The 19,064-nt window shown below is 40.8% G+C and overlaps 2 protein-coding genes across 3 annotated transcripts in view; one reads left to right on the forward strand and one right to left on the reverse strand.

The window, feature by feature from the left end:
- cables2a (Cdk5 and Abl enzyme substrate 2a) lies at positions 1-11,939 on the forward strand. 2 transcript variants are annotated; one of them, XM_085146591.1, is made up of 9 exons: positions 2-589; positions 1,243-1,335; positions 3,471-3,548; positions 3,701-3,800; positions 4,652-4,835; positions 4,926-5,023; positions 7,978-8,084; positions 8,219-8,423; positions 9,934-11,939. In XM_085146591.1, the coding sequence occupies exons 1-9, from the start codon at positions 54-56 to the stop codon at positions 10,072-10,074; spliced, it is 1,542 nt and encodes a 513-aa protein (XP_085002717.1). In that variant the 5' UTR covers positions 2-53; the 3' UTR covers positions 10,075-11,939. The 2 variants fall into 2 exon arrangements, with proteins under 2 accessions (XP_085002718.1, XP_085002717.1); XM_085146592.1 differs by lacking the exon at positions 3,471-3,548 and having other exon boundaries at positions 1-589.
- Positions 10,424-19,064, reverse strand: part of LOC146494364 (proteasomal ubiquitin receptor ADRM1-like) — a 20,472-nt gene continuing 11,831 nt past the window's right edge. The window contains exons 7-10 of the mRNA XM_085146593.1: positions 18,299-18,540; positions 16,848-17,005; positions 16,400-16,502; positions 10,424-12,339 (exon numbers count right to left, since the gene is read on the reverse strand). Of these exons, the coding sequence (XP_085002719.1) occupies positions 12,236-12,339; positions 16,400-16,502; positions 16,848-17,005; positions 18,299-18,540 (607 nt within the window). The 3' untranslated portion in view covers positions 10,424-12,235. The remainder of the gene's footprint in view (positions 12,340-16,399; positions 16,503-16,847; positions 17,006-18,298; positions 18,541-19,064) is intronic.

Raw genomic sequence — 19,064 nt, forward strand, 5'->3', positions numbered from 1 at the left:
CTTATACCGGTTTCGCTTTGCCTTTTCGTCCAACTGCCACATTTCAAACTAGAATGGCGACCGCTCTCTGCGGTCTACAGTCCACCGGCAGTAAATCGGCAAAGACTCACCAAGACCAGCGCAGGAAAGCGAAGGACTCCCGGCGAAGACAGGCTGCTCTGCTGTTTCTCAGTAATATCTCACTCGACGGACGACCCCAGTGTCAACCTAGCGATGGAAATGCCGACCAGAAAGCCGCTGAGGAGCCCCGACCCAGGGACAGAGACTGCGGTGCCGCTGTTGTGCCCCAGCCGTTGGATAGTCAAGGACCGGTCGCCCAGGTGACAGACCTCGCCGCAAGCGGTAGTGGCTCATCCTCCAGTTTCCCAGGGGTGGTCGGTCCGGGTGGACCTTCTTTGGTAATGTCCGGGCCAGGTGCTGTTGGAGCTAACGAGGTATTTTTGGATAGTACCAGTGCGGCCGAGACGCTAACCCCAGACACTCCTCTTTCTCCCGTCCCGACCGGACACCCGCACTGCTCCCGTGTCAAGTCAACGCCCGCCGCGCTCAGTCCCGTCGGTGCCGGTAATTCTCTGGATTCACGGCAGAGGTGAGCACATTAGTGATTTATGTGTCAACAAACGGTACTTTGGGCCTTTAAACGGGGCTACTGACTTCCGCAAGAGACGGCACCAGCTGGTATCTTCAGGGGAAGTCACTTTGATTTTAATGGGTTCCAGCATTTTCGGTATTATTAGCTATCAGTAGGTCTAAATGTTAAAACGATAATGTAACATGTTCTCTATTCATGTCAGAAGTTGGGGAATTCCTTTGCTACGTCAGACAAAAACAATCAACAAAACATATGACATGACAAAACAGAAGCTGAAGTAAAATAAAGGAACCCATTATTTTTTTTTAATGTATATGTATATAAAATATAAAGTGTGAATATAATATAATCATAATCGCAACAGAAGTCTGCATTAAAAGCTATATGTAATACGAAGAGGAACAGAATAAGTAAAAGTCTAAAGGTAATTTTTAAATTTCAATAGAACAAATAACGTGAAATGGCTCAGTACATGAAATAAAGCACATTTGTTATCACTCTGTGGTGAAAATACTCCAAATAATTCGGCTTTACCTCCAAACCTATAAGGCAAAGAGATTTGTGATTACAGTGAAAGTCCTAACACGTGCACACTCTTTGTTTGGGTAATGTTGCGAAAGCATTATTAATTAAAGTGGTGTTTTCATCAGGCTGAGGAATGTCTCTGGCTCACCGGGACCCAAAGTGCCAAAGAAAGTCCACTTCATCAAGAGTATGAGGCAGTACGATACCCGAGGATCCAGGTGAGTCTCAGAGCAGTGTTTATACACATATTTCCACCCAGATCTTAGCAGAGGAATGAAAAAAAAAAATACAGAAAAATCTGTCTGTTTAATTTTTAAATAGGCCTTAAATATAGCAGCGTTGTACTCCTCTGTAATAAGCTGCTTATCTGATGCACAAGCTGCAGAGGAATAACAGGGATACAGCTGCAGAGTTGCGATTGCTACAGTGAATTTAATCACCCCTGGAAGCTTAGCAAAAGCCAAAAGAGGCGCAGTGTGGAAATTTAACACCCCATTACACCAACAGTAAGGTAACCCAGAGGGGGCCAGGGAAATGAAATGCCACACTGCTGGCAGCTGGTTGACCACAACAGCGAAAAAAGAAATATTCTGTCTGTAAACATGTTAAATAATTATTTTTTTAATCGATTATCTTACTCCCCATTTGCCATCCAACATCCACTGTCTACTTCATATCCATCCCCACATGCATATATATGTGTGTTCAGTGTTTTCTGCTGGTGCGTGCAAACCAATGACAATCCCAAACTGTCCCACAGGTTTGGCTTTCTGTTTCAGTTTGAGGCAGACACACATTGCGTGTTACTTCCTGAGCTGAAGGAAGCTCTCATTTAGAGTTTATACCATAAGGTAATTAGCACTAATAGAAGTCAGTGTTGTAATACTGTCCCCCCCCCCCCCACAAGAGATTTGGTATCTCTCCGAGGGTCAGCCGGGCTGCGTGTTTACAGCTGAGTGTTGGCAGTGGCTGCTGACTGTATGTTATTGATGGTTTTTTTGTGGGGAGCTGTTTTTAGTACATACTGGTTGTGGTGCTGCTCAGTAGTTCAGTCTGTTTGTCTGCATTTCTGTCAGCACAGAGGAGTCCTCGTGAGTGTTTACTGTGTTTGCTGGTTGCCTGTTCCTGGTTTGAATGAATCCAGCTGTAGTTTCAGCCTCTTGTGTATTACCAATACATTCGAGTTGCACAGAGGTTTATGCACTATATATAAGAAGAAACACAGAATCAGCTAATCTGAGTTACAAGCCCCAAAATACATAGAAGTTGGTCAAAATGGCACTTTTTAGGTCGCCTTAATGTTTCTGCAACCCTCATATTGTACCAAAGATGGCTGAAAAACACATTTAAGGTCTGTTAAAGTTTGAGCATCGATATCTTGGGATATTATAATGTCAAGAGCAGAACCGCTCTAGTTATATGTATATGTATAAATATAAAGATTTGTGTAATGTAGAATAACAGAAACAAGCCGTGCGTTGGATGTTTTATCTGTTTTCTCATATTTCACTGGAGAAAACTTTAGATACTGTTTTTAGGGTGAACCTCTCAAAGGTCAAATCATCATGCGGGAAAGGTGGCAGCTGAAAATCATTCCACTGAAAATCAATCAGTGGCTCCCACCTGACTCCCTCATAACCAGCTGTAAAATAGAAAGAAAATCACCAATATTCAGAGTTATGGACTCGCAAAGTATATAAGTGTGGGTCTATTAGCCAAAGGCTTAGGCTTCAGACTACCAATACATGTTTCAGTCATTTTTTCCCAATGCTGGCTCTATGTGATGTCACTGAGAGCAGATATCTCTCTACTCACATGGATCTTGCCTTTCAAACACTCTCATTTACTAGGGGCAACCATTCAGAAGAATGCTGTCTCACAGGGAGCTAAATCAGCTTGTTTCAGTAAGATAAATAGGGATTATTTTCAACTGTGAATCGCACAAAGCGCTCTAGTAGAGCCTAAGGACAAAATATGGAGCTGGAAATGAGCAGAACACGTCCTCTTTAAAATATTAATTGAATATTTACAGAGTTGATGTTATTAAAGCGAAGAAAACGCTCACAGTATTGGCATACCTGTGGTTTTTATGCCCTGAAAAAACGGTCTGTGATCCAGATTTTAGGAATACCTCTGTGACTTGAATGTAATGGTTCCCTCCTCCTGCTTTAGGTTGTTGTCGAGAGCTGTGTAGCTTTAGTACTGACAAGCACAGAAGCGGCTGTGTGACTGATTTTGCCGTCGCTGCAGCTGATGAGTGTTCGTGTAGCTGCAGAGTAGTGGTGACTGTAGCTGTTGCTTGTAGACTGACACACCATCTGTTTTGTCTGCCTGTACTTGTTGTGTCCTGCAGGATCATGCTGATTTGTGCCAAGCGGTCGCTTTACGCTGCTTTCTCAGTGCTGCCCTATGGAGAGAGTTCAAATATCAGGTACAAAGAAAGCACCATCCCAAGCAGAGAGCACCCATCCTTCACTTTTATGTTTCCATCCTCCTCCTGTTTGATCCATATCATTCTCGAAAGGGCAGCGAGTGTGCAGGAGTGGGTGGAACGGTCACATAAATGTGTCTTTTCGTGAACAGTGACCCTAAGCTGGAGGCTCAGAGGCAAAGACTCTCCTCGGTGGTGGCTGCTGATTTGCTTCCTTCTCTGGAAGGTGTGGAGATGGGTGCCTGTGGAAAGGTGAGTGCCAGCCTGATGTACTGCGATACCTACAGTATACACACGATTGAAGCTCTGCTTGTGCTGTGACTCATACTCATCTGAGACTAGCACACTGTAACTTGCCACTGAAGACTTGTGCACTATATTAAAAACATACCAGACATTGAGTAGATCACTAGATCACCATTTTTATTTTCCAGAACACTTTATTAACTACGATGAAGTCATTAAGATGACAACTGAATTATGTTAAACTCCATGAAACTGGTAGACATATCAGGTTATTCTTTCTGGGTGAAAGTGTTTCCTGCACATAAAGAATGTTTTTTTCCTCCATATGGAAAAAAAGGGCTGCAACTTTGTGTTTTAATCTGAAGAATTTTGCCTGACTCAAAATGAGCTTATATTGGTTGACCATGCATATAAGCACAGTGCATGTTTACTGCTAATTCTGGATATTTGATAAACATAAAAATCAGTTTTATGCTTAAGTAAATGAGCGCTCTAGCTGTTAAACCTGAATAAATATCAGGTCAGAGTCATTACAGTCAGTTGCCTCGGGATTCATGAACATAGTGCTGCCTTGTATTGATTTTTAATTTATTTCATTTATTTATGTAATTTTGGGAGTGGGAGTGGGAGTGCATGTCGGGGACCAAACTGTGATGATTTGCAGGCGGCTTCTATCCTTGAGCTGTACTTTGCTCATCTGTGCAGTATATTCAGAGTTTGTCAAAACTGGATTGCCCTTTTTTGGGGGGGGATTGGACGAGCAGATTGTTGTTTGGTTTCTTTGTGTTTGTTTGTTTTTATTGTAACTAAATATACTGATGAAAAGGTAGATACTTGACTGTCTCGTTATTCCTCAGACGGTGTCCTACGCTCAGTTTCTTTATCCAACCAATGCCTTGGTGAGACAAAAGAGCAGTGGCAGCAGCAGCAGCGGTCCACCAGATAACTGCACAGCCCAGACCCCTCAGTCACGTTTCCGAGGCAACGGGCAGAAGGGCTTCACCCCTGCTCGTCTGAACAACAGCGCGGCACAGGACCCATGTATGAAGCTTACAGATGTGTGCCTGCATCTTGATCCTAACTGACCGGAGCCGTAATTATTCACTCATTTCTGTTTGTGTTTGATTTCAGATGTGGAGGAGGTGGTGGAATATGACCCCAACCTGCTCAGTGACCCTCAGTGGCCCTGCGGGAGACACAAGCGGGTTCTCATATTTGCATCATACGTGGTGAGCGAGGCTGCAGCTCTTACTTTCATTATCAGCTAGTTGGGGAGTTATTTATCAGATCGCAGCAGATGAAACCAAGCAAAACAAAAAGAAACTTGGGGGTTTTTTTTCTCATCTTACCAGCTAACTTATAAACACCAAAACACAGGTTAATAATAGAGGTGGTATTCGTTCATCATTGGTTTGTCTGTGGTGTTGTTTTTGCCATCAAAACTCAACTAATTTTAACTGAGGAAATAGCATCCATGTCTCATTCACATTTTGTGTTTTATACCAGACCTCAGTTCATCCACTCTGAAATAAAGCATTTACCACCCCTCCTGCTTCCCTTTAAGACATCTTCATTCTTATTGGCTGTCCTTCCTCTGGTGGGTGGGCCAGAGGTGTTAATATTGGAAATCTTTGAAGAATTCTCTGCAAATTTGGCTGTAGGAGTCCCAGGAGGAAAAAAACGCTTATAAAAACTTTTTAAGCGTTTCTTTTTTTAATCAGCTTAGACCTGTGATAGTTATAATTGCATTTTTATGTCCCTATCCCCACTGAAATTATAGGAACTTTAGATAATGCTTAAAAGTAAGTTCCCAGAGGAGTTCCAAGGCTTCTGTGCTCACAGCCTGAGCTGAGTGCCTGTTTTAGCAAACTAGAGATATTCTCTCCCTTGGACATCATATAAAAAACCTTCTGAGCATACGCCACCTTGTTCAATTAAATTATCTGCAGCATGTGACAGAAACTAAAAGGTCCAAAATCTAAAAATGTTCAGCTGATAACCTCATAGCAGTTACAAACGAGAGCAAATGCTGACTGGAGCTGAGGCTGTTAAATGTTTAACTCTGTATCTGTATTGCTGGGGATGAGAGAAACCTGATTTTACAGTGAGGTTTGTCCTTGAAGGAGGTGCTTTCTCTGCCATGTGAATGGATAACCAGGTTACTAATAAACCTTTCCACAAATGCAATACAAAAGACTGCAGACATGGAAAGTAACAGTGGAGCAAAGACAGAATGACAACACAGAAAAGTAAATGTTTGTATGCACGTTTGTTTTTACGACTCAATCCAAAACTCCCAGATGTCTGCAGAAGTCTCCCAAAGCATTTCTTACTTCAAAAAAAAGCATCAGAGGATATAAAAAACCCCAAAATAGTTTCCCTTGTGTTTTTGTATCAGATTCCAGTCTGCCACAAGTCATTTCACACCCACAAACTTGAAATGGGATTGTTGCAGCAGTGGATTGTGTTTGCAGGAGGCTGCTCAAATGTTTTTGTGCAGTTTCATTCAGCACCGCCACACCCAGAGCAAACACTGTACATGCTGCTAGCTATAGAAGCTAACCCGCCTGTTAGTTTCTAACAAGAGATGACTTCTGCAAATAGCTACATAAATAAACTTGGATCCAGGTGGGGCTCAGTTGATGAATTTGTTATTAATCTTGGCTGGAAAGTAATGAAAAATATATACAATGAGAAATGATTCAAGGCACGGCTGTTCCTCTGGTTTTCCATGACGCTGTGTGCCGTTATTGTACACAGTGTTACATATTTTTTTAAAAAAATGTCATGTCTGGAAAAAAATTCTGATATTTTAATAGAGTTAATATATTCACTGAAGCATGCAAAACGCTACCTTCATAATATAGTTGCAGAGTTTCAGGCCCTCAGATTAGACACAGAGTGGTTGAGATTTGGCTTTTTTTAAATTTACCTTTTTTTAAGTATATTTGAGCCCCATGACTTCATAAGTACAGTAGATATCTACATGAAAATTTTCAAAGCAAAAAAAAACAATGACGTTGTCTAATTATACCAACACAGAGGGAATCACGACTAGGAGATCAACCTGACACTAAAGTGTAGGTAAAAAGAAGACATTTCATGTGACATAACCTATTATTGACCAATTATCAATCCCATGAGATGACCCTGAAAGTCTACCCAAAATGCACTTTTTAAAGTGTTCTTCAGTAAATTATTAGAAACCAGATCAAACATCCAGGGTACCAATGCTTGTTTCTGTTCTCAGCATCACAGATATTAAGTTGCTATTAGCAAAAGTAACACCAGACTTATAATAACATTGGGTAAAATATCATGCACCTTGAATTATTTATTTATTTTAATTTTCAGTAGTTTCCAGGAAAAAGTATTAATGAATGTATGAAATGACCCCCACTTGGAGTCAGATGAGTGATTCTGAGAGGGTCAGCTGATTTTCATCTTATTCTGTTTTTTTAATTGAATGACCCACATTTAATTTTATATATAAGGGCAGATGTTATACTGACAGGACTGCACAGATTCATGTTAAAGGTTTTTTTCATGTGAGTGGAGACATGATGATAAACACTCACAGGTCATAAATAACCCCACCCTTTCATTTTAGTCTCTAAAGTAGCTTGGCTGCTGGAAGTTTAATATGACGGTAAATGTATGACAGTCAAAAAAAGCACAACAGGGCTTCTTTGATAGTCTTAAAATGAGCTTGTTGAGTCGTACAAAAGCTCAAAGTGTAGACGATTGTGATGGAAAAGCTCCCGTCCTCTCACTCTCTGCTCTGTTATGTGTCCTCAGGCTTACAGTGACCATGTTTTCTACAGCAGGTGTGAACTTTTCTCCATGTCCTCTGTGACCGAGTTTCTCTGAGTTTCCCTGGTTCTTTGTCTCGCCCCATCTGTCCTGCTTTGTTTCAGAAATCAGGACAGGCCAATTTCATTTGCCTTGTAAATTGTTGTAAAGCAGTTCTGCAGTCATGTTGAAGAGTAAATAAACCCTTTATCTCCAGCTCACATGATTTTATTGTTCCTCAGCTGACTGCGTCACTCGTCTCTGACCTCCAGCATGAGTGTGCTGGTGAAGCAGTCCTTATCAACACAAGCAAAGCTGAAACGCTTTACTGCGGCTGTTATTCCTGGCTGTTCCATATTGACACGGCGGTTTTGTTTTTCCATCTCTGCAGACGACGGTCATTGAATACGTGAAACCATCTGACCTGAAGAAGGACATGAATGAGACTTTCAAGGAGAAGTTTCCCCACATTAAACTAACACTGAGCAAGATAAGAAGGTGCAGATTTCTCACATTCCTCTCTGATTTTGAGCCTTTTAAAGATTTGGCCTTGGTCTGTAATCTGGTTCAGAGTGTACACACAATAAGCCCTTCTTAGAAAACTGATGACTGTGACTTCTCACCTCCTCTAGCCTGAAGAGAGAGATGAGGGCCGTGAGCGAGGAGTGCGGCCTCCAGCCGGTGACCATAGCAATGGCTTTTGTTTACTTTGAGAAGCTGGTGCTGCAGGGACGCCTCAACAAGCAGAACAGGAAGCTGGTGGCGGCGGCGTGCGTGCTGCTGGCTGCAAAGATCAGCAGCGATCTGAGAAAGCCAGAAGTTAAACAGCTGATTGATGTGAGTAAAGTTTCCACTCAGAAAACAAAACAGGATGTGTTTAAATGTAACTACCTACCTTTCTCTTCGCGCTCATACGAGAGCGGTAACTAGTGTGCAGTGTAGTGCTAAAACCAGACTTTAACTGACCCACAATCGTATAATGCAGTGTATTCTTCAGGGCCAACAGTTGGGAGAAACAGAACAGTTTTTACAATAATATAAACTCAGCTCTGCAGAACATCTGCAGTCTCAAAAAAGATTAAAACCTGTCGATTTTCTTTCACTTAGTTTTTCTAAACTCTTAATTTTCATTTGAGTTAACGAAAATGTTTTATAATAGTGAGTTTTAAGTCAACTGTAATAATCGTGGTCTGCATACTGGCAGCTTTCAGTTTAACTTTTTATTAATGTAAGCTAGCTGTGGATAGCAGCTGAAAACATCAGTGTTATGACTTTTATTGTCATTTTTAACTGTAAGAAGAAACTAATCATTAGTGAAGGCTCAGTTCACTACATTTACTTCACAGGTGGTGAACGGGCCTGCGGGTCCAGTCAGCTGGACCCAAGAACTTTTCACTGGTTTGGTGTAATAACAGGCATGTAGTGCCATTAAACTTAAAAAAAAATGAAGAAACGTGCACTGCTCTCAAAAATTTTTTTAAAACCTTATTCGGTGTAAAGTCGGCAAACTAAGTCTCGACTGTGGAGGCAGAATTGTTGAAGTAACTTTAGGTTTAACCCTGTTCTCAGTGTTACATGTTTGGCTCACGTCTTACTGTTATTCCCAAGATCAGTACGTACAAAATCTACGCCTACCAGCCAAAAAGTTCTTTGGAAAATGGTGGCGCCTTTCATGGAAGATCAGACCTCAGTTCAAACATAGGCTCCTAATTTTTCCTGTTAGCAGAAGGTCATTTTAAAACACTTATCTTTCTGTGAACCATAATACTGTGAAATAGGGCAACTAAATCTTGCACTTACTGACCTTTTATATGAATTTTTCAATGAGGCTAGTTTGAATCCTGTCTTTCTATTTGATCTGAGAGAACAGTGCTGAAACTGTCTCAGTGTCACTGTTTTAGGAACGCATCACTGTGTCGATGCTTATAAAATATGCATCCAACAGGAGGAAAGGCGAGGAATAAATCTGTTTTTTGATTGATGCTCAACAGAAAGAGATCTAAAGCTGTGCACTGAGGTCCGCAAACTGTTTGTTAGAGATCTGATTGGTCAGTAATTGGTGGTTTCTTACATGCTGAACTCTTATGTTGAACAAAATATGCTTAAAAATAAGTTACCATGACAATGAACCACCTTCATAACACTAAAGAAAACTCAGGGTTGAACCTGAAGTTAGCTTAATAATATGGAGTCCTGCTTCATGGTGTAGGTCTATTTAATAACAAAAAAAAAGAAAAAGATATCACAGATCATTTAAGTCAACTGTCGGCATGGACAGCAACTGGACAAATCATCATCATCACCACCTGTTTCTTCCTCTGTTTTTTTTCTCTCCATGGATGAGCAGAAGCTGGAGGAGCGTTTCCGCATAAACAGACGCGAACTGATTCCTCTGGAGTTCCCGGTACTGGTTGCCTTGGAGATGGGACTATATCTCCCCGAGAGCAAGGTCATGCCGCACTACCGAAGGCTGGTACAGCAAGGTTAGACCGGACGTGGCGGAGTGGGACGTGCACACGTGCGGCGTGTCGACCAGTTTATAAGCTGTGGTGTTTGAAATAAATACTTGTGGTACTATTTATTGTCACTGTACATTAACTAGGTTACACTCAGACTTGATGGCGTGTGTTTCTCTCCCTGAATGTCTTTTTGTAGGTGTGACGTTCTCATGTTGATCCAGTCATGAGCTCTATGTTAGAGATGTTCACTGAGCACATTAATGGTGCTTTTATTTTGGTTTCTTGTGGGTTTTTAGGATGCCACCCTGTTTTAACGTCTATGTAAAGGTACGCTGTGATGTGTGTGTGTTTGTAAAAAAGAAAAAACTCATGTGCACCTTTCTTGTTACTATACAGCCTGTATAGTATTTATTGTAAAAGACATATCGCTGATTTCTTTTTTCTTTTTTGAATGCCTTGTAAACCCACTGTGACACTGAAGCATTTTTAGCAATGAGCCTGAAACATGACACTGTAGATCGTAAGTGGGAAACATCTTTTCGGGGAGAAGTGGCCTTTAATTTGTTTACGTCCATTCGATATTTGTACTGTACGTCTCATAATTATCCAGCCAAACTCTCGTATTTACCACGAATAGTAAGATAACATCAGACTCCTGTGGCAGCTCTGTGTTCTGACTTTGGTGTTGGTCGTGCTTGTATCCAGTATTTCCACTGTGCTGTGGTGTCACATGCAGAGAAACAGGATGATGGAAGTTTCTTATTTATAGTAAACATTTTTTTTTCCTCTTGTTGTTTTTGTTTCGTGTCATTACCCAGGGATATGTTTTGTAAAATGCACTGGTTAGTTATCTTTAATTCTCAGGAATTCTTACTTTTTCTTTTCTTTTATGGTGCAGTCACACTATGGAAAAAAGGTTGGAACAAACTATGTAAAATGACCTTGAACGTTATGTCAAAGACATTTTTCAGGCTTGCAGACACTCAGTTTCCGTCTTCAAAGAAACTGAGTTGCAAGCAGTCTGTTAGCAAATGAATGATGTCAATTACATGCAATCAGTTTGTGATAATGTGGGAATTAACTGTGATTAAATTGGCAAAAATCACAAATCTGATGCCATCTGTTGGATCTACACAAAAATTCACATGAACTATTTATATTCAGAGTCCAGCCAGGATCGCGTAGATTTAAAGGATGTGATGTGCGTGTCCTGTTCCACTCACTGGTGCAAAATGACTCTGCCAACATGTTGCAATCAGTCTGTGTGTTTACCAGTGAGACAGGAATTATTTGCAAACCTCAAGCGAGTCTAAATTTAGAGACTTGCTTCTTTAGAAAAGGTGACCTGCAGTTGAAAGCGGTGGCCCAGATGTTGAGGGTGTAGCGCGCCGAACCTCTCTCCAAAAGTTGAACATCGGAGGTTGTCAACCTATTTTACTCTAGTGCGACTGAGCCGTTAATCTTTTGTAAAGTCAAACCCAAAGACGCCGTAGCGATCATCACTGGAAGATTGTGGTGTTTTCATTGTGACTCCATGAATAGATGAACCGGACGGTAGAAACGCGTCAAATTTGGACAAGTACAGACAAAAAGTGCCTGAAATCACAGCGGCAGTGAAATTGTTAATGATCGAAGTGACATTTCTTTGTCTTTCTGTGGTTGATCTTTAAATGTTGGTCTTGTCTGGGAAAGATAATCGGTCTTCTTACTTAATGGTGATTCAGTTTATTGTGTTTGCCTGATGTGATTAAATTTGAAAAAAAAAAAAGTGTTCAAAATAACAGATGTGCAGAAAATGTACGGTTGTTGTCGAATTGTTGGATGATCATTGTGTGTTTACACTGTTCTGTAAAATGAATGTTTTTAAAATATATTTTAAGACACTGAAAAATTATGTTTGACTTGTCTTCTTGGCTACTAAAACAAAAACAGTCAGACACTAACAAGTGTTTCTATTATTTTTACTGTTCCCTCATGTTTGGACAGGATAGGCTAGTAGCTGACATGCAGGTGTAGTACATGTTCACCCAGTTACATCAGTAGATATTAATTCAACACAGCACTATCAGCTGGGAGTCACACTTTCTACTACATCAACCACAATCTTTACCCTTGAGGTGTGGCGAGAATAAAACGGCAGCTAAGCAGCAAAATAAATACATTAAATAATAATATTTCTTAAAAGAGCGCTCAGTCCAGACTCATGTCTTCATCGTCGTCTTTCTTGTCTTTGGAGTCGCCGTCCTGATCAGACTTTGTCTCCGTCTCCATGGCTTTAGCAAAAGCCTCCACATCTGGAAAGAATAAAGGAGCAGAATTCAAAGCTGGAGCTTAAGTTATCATGTAGTTAGCTGAGCAGGTTAACCTGGAAGCAATTTCTCATCCACAGTTTAAAGACCTTTTCTCCACTAAAGTTAAAACAATTACTACATTTCAAATTTTTCCTGGACAGAAAATAATTTCTGTTAGCATTTATCACGTTTCATTTCAAAACTTCACACAGATGCAAACATAATTTTATTTGTTTACTACAAAATTGTAATGTATCGCTGGTTCTTACTGCAACGTTAGAGTCGAAGCATTTTAATATTGTGGCGTTAAGAAGGATTTAAAACAAGTACAGTGTTATTAAAATATAATTAAACTGATTTTATTCAATCAAATATTTAAGTGTAAAAAAAATCACAAACTCCAAAGTCTGTCAACTAACATCAACCCAGGTGAAATATTGTTAAGAATATATAAAGTAGCATAATTTGCAAAAATTAAGCTGTCAAAGTCTGGTCTAAACTTAAAACGAAACTTTTTATTAAAAATAAAACCACATGAAGTTGATCTAAAACAGAGATAAAACCTACAGCTATTCATGGATTATTGCTAATGTAATATTTGCCTTGGTGTACTAAGGCCCAGTTTCAGCTCCTTTGTTGATCAAAGGCTGATTGTTCAAGTTTTTCAAATGATCAATCACATTAGCACAGCTGCTGAACTGATTAAAGCAGGATTAAATCAGACTAGTGATGTCGATGACAATCTGAAATAAAACAGAATTGAAGCATTCTTGTTCCAACAATTTGCGACTGTTCCATGTGGGGACTCAACACAAAGGAAACGTCAGATTTCATACGACACTGTGTACGAACAGAAGCTGGAGGTTCACAGCGAAGTACATGCTGCTCAGCGGGCAGCTTCATTAAATCATACGCATGAGAGAGATTTTTTTCTGGCACGCTCCTGCACAGAAAGGCTTTCATCTTTCATTGCAGTATTACAATTTAGGCCTTGCAGGAATGTGGCAGTTTCTATTGAGGCTGAGTGACGCACATTTGATCATTACAGGGCGAGCAGGAGGCCCCGCGCGGACGTCAGCGTGCTCTCTGATTTGTTGCGACACATAAATGGACCAACTATGCGTCTGCCATTCAGCCAGATTAAAAAAAAAGTATATATACTTCTGCATGTGTGCCCACCTGCATGGAAAAGGAAACTCAGCCTAAGAAGAAGAAGGAACTCTGGAAAAAAATGTTTTTAACGACATACTAAAACCCATAAAGAAAACTTCTGGACTTCACTTTTGAAGCATAAGTGTTAGTATTCTGGCCGCCCTCCACTCAACGTTGATTCCTCACAGCCAGAGGTGACCATATTTGGTAGAGAAGGTGGTCTCCTAAGCCTCAAGGCTGGTTTAAATTTTTATTACTTGTTTTAAGAGTCTCGCTGGTTTGGCGCCACCCTCTTGAGCAGCCCTAAAATCCTTCCAGAGCCCTGATGCTACATTACAAACCTACTACTGCTCTTAGACATTCACAGAGCTAAGCTCCAAAGTGATCGATGCAACAGAACAACCTGCTCAGTCACTAATTCACTTTAAAACACGGTCTTCCTCCCACAAAGACAGCATTTGATAAGCTCCCCAGTACCCTTAATGTCAAGTTTGAACCTCTCAGTATATCATTGAAATAGCTTCTAATGGCTTTTTTAACGTCTGTGTAGCACGTTGGTGAGCTGAGCTTGTTTTAAATGTGCTGTAGAAATAAACTTTGACCTGACTTGTAAATAAAAAAACTAAGTACAAGCTTATTGGATGGGCTCTGTCGCACAACAGATACAGTGGTATGCAAAAGTTTGGGCACCCCTGATAATTTTCATGTTTTTGCTTCATAAATCATTGGTTGTTTGGATCAGCAATTTCATTTAAATATATCATATAGCAGACGAACACAATGCTATTTGAGAAGTGAAATGAAATTTATAGGATTTACAGAAAGTGTGCAATAGTTACTTAAACTAAATTAGGCAGGTGCATAAATTTGGGCACCCTTGTTGTTTTTATTGATTTGAATACCTTTAGCACTAATTATTGAAACATAGAATTTGTTTGGTAAGCTCATTGACCCTTGACCTACATACACAGGTAAATCCAGTCATGACAAAGGGTATTTAGGGTGGCCAATTGCAAGTTTTTCTCCTCTTTGCATCTTCTCTCTCGAGTGGCTACATGGGAGCCTCAAAACAACTCTCAAATGACCTGAAAACAAAGATTGTTCAACATCATGGTTTAGGGCAGCGGTCCATAACCTTTTTTGAGCCATGGACCAGTTTATGCCCGACAATATTTTCATGGACCGGCCTTTAAGGTGTCGCGGATAAATACAACAAAATAAAACTAGTACCGGTACCGAAAAAAAGAACATTTATTCATAACACACGTGAAAAGACTAAGGAAAACAGAGTAAATGATAAAAACAACAAAATAACGCTGAAAATCGATAAAAACCCTGAAAATTATACATTTCACACCTGAGCCTCAACTCTCGCGGCCCGGTACCAAACGACTCACGGTACCGGTCTGAGGCCCGGGGGTTGGGGACCGCTGGTTTAGGGGAAAGATACAAAAAGCTATCTCGGAGATTTCAGCTGTCAGTTTCCATTGTGAGGAACACAGTGAGGAAATGGAAGACCACAGGGACAGTTCTAGTTAAGGCCAGAAGTGACAGGTCAAGAAAAATCTTACATAAGCAGAGGTGAAGGATGGTGAGAACAGTCATAGTCAACCCACACACCAGCTCCAAAGACCTGCAACATTATCTTGCTGCAGATGGTGTCACTGTGCATCGTTCAACTATTCAGCGCACTTTGCATAAGGAGATGCTGTATGGGAGAGTGATGCAGAGGAAGCCTTTTCTGCGCACATGCCACAAACAGAGTCGCTTCAGGTATGATTAAGCACATTTGGACAAGCCAGCTTCATTTTGGAATAAGGTGCTGTGGCCTGATGAAACTAAAACTGAGTTATTTGGGCATAACAAGACGCGGTATGCATGGTGGAAAAAGACCACAGCATTCCAAGAGAAAGACTTGCTACCCACAGTAAAATTTGGTGGCGGTTCCATCATGCTGTGGGGCTGTGTGGCCAATGCAAGGACTGGGAATCTTGGTAAAGTTGAGGGTTGCATGGATTCCAGTCAATGTCAGCAGATTCTTGAGAACAATGTTCAAGAATCAGTGTCAAAGTTGAAGTTGCGCCAGGGCTGGACCCTAAACACTGCTCAAAATCCACTAAGGCATTCATGCAGAGGAACAAGTACAACGTTCTGGAATGGCCATCTCAGTCCTCAGACCTGAATATTATTGAAAATCTATGGTGTGACTTAAAGCAGGCTGTCCATGCTCAGAAACCATCAAACCTGACTGAACTGGAGATGTTTTGTAAAGACGAAAGGTCCAAAATCCCTTCACCCAGAATCCAGACTCTCATTGGAAGCAATCAGAAGTGTTTGGAGGCTAAATGTCAACTAAATGTTGATGTAATTTTTCTGTTGGGGTTTCCAAATTTATGCACCTGCCTAATTTAGTTTAAGTAACTATTGCACACTTTCTGTAAATCCTATAAATTTCATTTCACTTCTCAAATATCATTGTGTTCATCTGCTATATGATATATTTAAATGAAATTGCTGATCCAAACAACCAATGATTTATGAAGGAAAATCATGAAAATGATCAAGAGTGCCCAAACTTTTGCATACCACTGTAGATGTATTTGTCGATGTGAAAACAATCGAGGCCACAAACAGCAGTAAGCATGATTTTTATTCTGTCAAGTTTTAACATCGCAACATGCAAGTCTGTGTGGACTGAAACAGGCTTGGAGCGTCCGCTAGGACAGCTGCATGCCGTTCTTCAAACTTTTCAGTGTTAGTGCGCTTTAAAAATCGCCTCACTTGCTGCACATTATTAAATGTTTCTTACATTTCACGGCTGACAAAACGTAATGTTGCTGTTGACCTTTAAGTTTTGCAGAGCTGAAACAATTAGGTACAGCGTCTCTGCGCGACATGAGCCAACACTGACCTCCTTTGTTAGCAGCGTCGACGGCCTCTGCAGGCAAGCCAAACTGGTTCATTAGAGGCCCCAGCTGCCCGGACGCCAGAGCGCTGCTGAACATGCTCATAGCCTGCAGAGAGACCATAAATACCAACAATAAGGACAAATGCCACTACAAGATGCTAAATGCCAACAACCTGGATCCTCTTAAACACACAGTATCTCAGTTCAGATGAAATTTCTGGAATCAAGGACAATAAAATATTTAGGTTTAGTAAGAAGATTTGTGCATTTATCAGCCTGAAACTGCTACAGGTGCAAAAAATGTGGATATAATATGACACATAAACCAAACACTATAATAAAAGAAGAACAAAGCTACAGCAGTTTTAAATGACAAATGAGGGAACTGTATCACTTTGAAGGGAACAGTCAGTTCCTCTCTGTTTAAAAAAAAACTATACAGGACGTCCACCTGCTGAAACTGAGGTGAGCTCAGCGTGTTTTGCAGCTCCTCTGAGCTCTGAGGCAGGGACTCTCCGGAGGGCAGATAGGGCATCAACCTCTGCTGAACCTCAGGATTGGCCAAGATGGGAGCCATGATCTCAGGCGTCAGGACGCTCGCGAGGTCCACTGCGGGCAACAAAGACCCACACTGACTGGTTAATGCAAATAACAACATTATCATTCATATTTCAAACATACGAGACACAAAAAACACTTTTTTCAAGCACAATTAGATGCAAGTGAATCTGTAATCTGTAATTCTGAGCCTCAGTGAGATTATTGCTGCTTTAGATCAGGAGGTTTCTCTCTGACTTAAGGGTAATAATTCAGTCATCTGTGCCATAGCGCCATAGAAAATCTTTATTAATGGAGCTCAAACATTCAAACGATGGAGCTCTCAAAGGGGTTTATGATCTCAGTCACTATTGTTAATTTAGTAAAATTATGATTGAAATTAAAGTTAAAAGGGAAGATAAAGCAGGCTGTGCTTCAGGTCGTGACTACTTTTACTTCTTTGTGTTCCTCAGTTACAAAGTCAGATAAATTCTTCATCTGAGATGTTTAGTGTTGGCTGTGAGATCACCTGTATGTTGAGTCAAGTTTTGACGTTATCTCTGAGGGTGGATCTGACTGATCCCTAAAGTATATTCTGCTTTACTGTCCTTATGAAGTCCACAAGAATACAGGTTTAATGCCTGGATGCTGATTGTTGCTGTTTTTCTGAGCTTTTTGTAAAAAAAAAATGAAGCAATGTGCTGGGAGTGAATCAAACAGTAAGTTAGGAAGTCATCATCTGAGAGAACCTCCGTTGGTTCATTCACCAACAAATAACCATTTAACCCCCACAGCCTATCTAAGCATTGCACTGACCAGAACCACAGTGCACCCAGCCTCTAAAGGCCCAATAGGTGATGCTATCAGGTCAATATGGACCAGACCTCTAAGGAATGTTTCCAGCCCCAACCTGGTGCTAGCAATTTGTATCTAATAAAATGTCTAATGAGGGCATATTGTGCAATTTTTCTTATAAAACTTAATTCAATTTCACACACTGTCTTTGTCCCTTTTCTTCCTCTGCCATCTTACTTTTTGTATATTAATCTGTCAGCACATCAGCAGGAAGCTGTGCCTAATGTAGCGCAGCACAATGAAATTTAATCAAAACAGCGACAGCCTGCAGAATTTTCAGGGGATTCGTGCTCCTGCAGCAAACTGAATTATAATGCAAAAATTACGCAGAATTAGCGACACTGTTGTCATCACAGTCTTAATTATTTACTGCTTAATTAGTGAAGATTTCACTAATTAGGTCTAATTATTCATTTACTTTCAGAGTTTTTAAAAAAAAAAAAAAAAAACAAATCTCAGTTTTGAGGAGAACAAAGTTCAATTTGCCTGAAGCTTCCATCAAATCCTCACCTCCCTGGCTGCTGGCAGGTACGTTCATGGTGGCCAGGATGCTCTGCAGGTCTCTCAGCTGGATGGGCTGCGTGGGGTTGGCTGCTGCTGCTGCCACGGAGGACACAGCAGGGGTGGAGGGGGTGGTGGCTGTTGGGGAGGCCGCTGAGGTGGCAGAGGGAGTGATGGGAGTGGTGGGAACCTGGGAGGAGCCGAGCCGACTAGCAGCAGAGGTGGAGGTTGGGGTGACGGCTGTGGACGGACTGTGGATGGAAATGTTTAGCAAAACATTATGTAAAATCACATTTTTTGCTATTTTTGCACAACAGAAAGAGTACTTCTCATTTTTTGTTAGTGTTTGTTTAAAGGCAAATGATGAAAGACCGCTCAGCTTCAACAGTTATCGGTGTTATAGACTTTCTTGTCTGATCACATGCAGAATAATTCATTTAGTGTCAAAAATCACCTAATCTTACACGTGTAAATCATGAATTATGAGTTTCATAAAGCATTTTTAGAGAATGGAGCCAAAAGAAAAAAATTGGAGAAAAAATTGGAGAAACAGTTCAGATGAACACTTTACAGGGACAACAGAGGAAGAGGAGTAAGGAGGTGTAGCTAAGCTTTTCCATCTATTCTCTTCTGCTCAGGACAGTTAGCTCCTCTGTGTTGTGCAATCCGCTTCACCAGAGGTTGTTTGGTTTCCCTGATTTATAAATCATGGCAATCCTCCTGGCCCTTAACAGCGTACACTACATTACTCTGTTTGTGTCGGGGGACCCGATCC

Source organism: Neolamprologus multifasciatus, chromosome 20, assembly GCF_963576455.1.
Source record: "Neolamprologus multifasciatus chromosome 20, fNeoMul1.2, whole genome shotgun sequence".
Taxonomy (NCBI): Eukaryota; Metazoa; Chordata; class Actinopteri; order Cichliformes; family Cichlidae; genus Neolamprologus; species Neolamprologus multifasciatus.

Bases quoted from the DNA above. Each gene is read 5' to 3' on its own strand.
- cables2a (XM_085146591.1), top strand. From the start codon at position 54: ATGGCGACCGCTCTCTGCGGTCTACAGTCCACCGGCAGTAAATCGGCA. The intron at 3,549-3,700 runs GTACAAAGAAAG...TTTCGTGAACAG, and splicing joins GGAGAGAGTTCAAATATCAG to TGACCCTAAGCTGGAGGCTC. The intron at 4,836-4,925 runs GTATGAAGCTTA...GTTTGATTTCAG, and splicing joins CAGCGCGGCACAGGACCCAT to ATGTGGAGGAGGTGGTGGAA.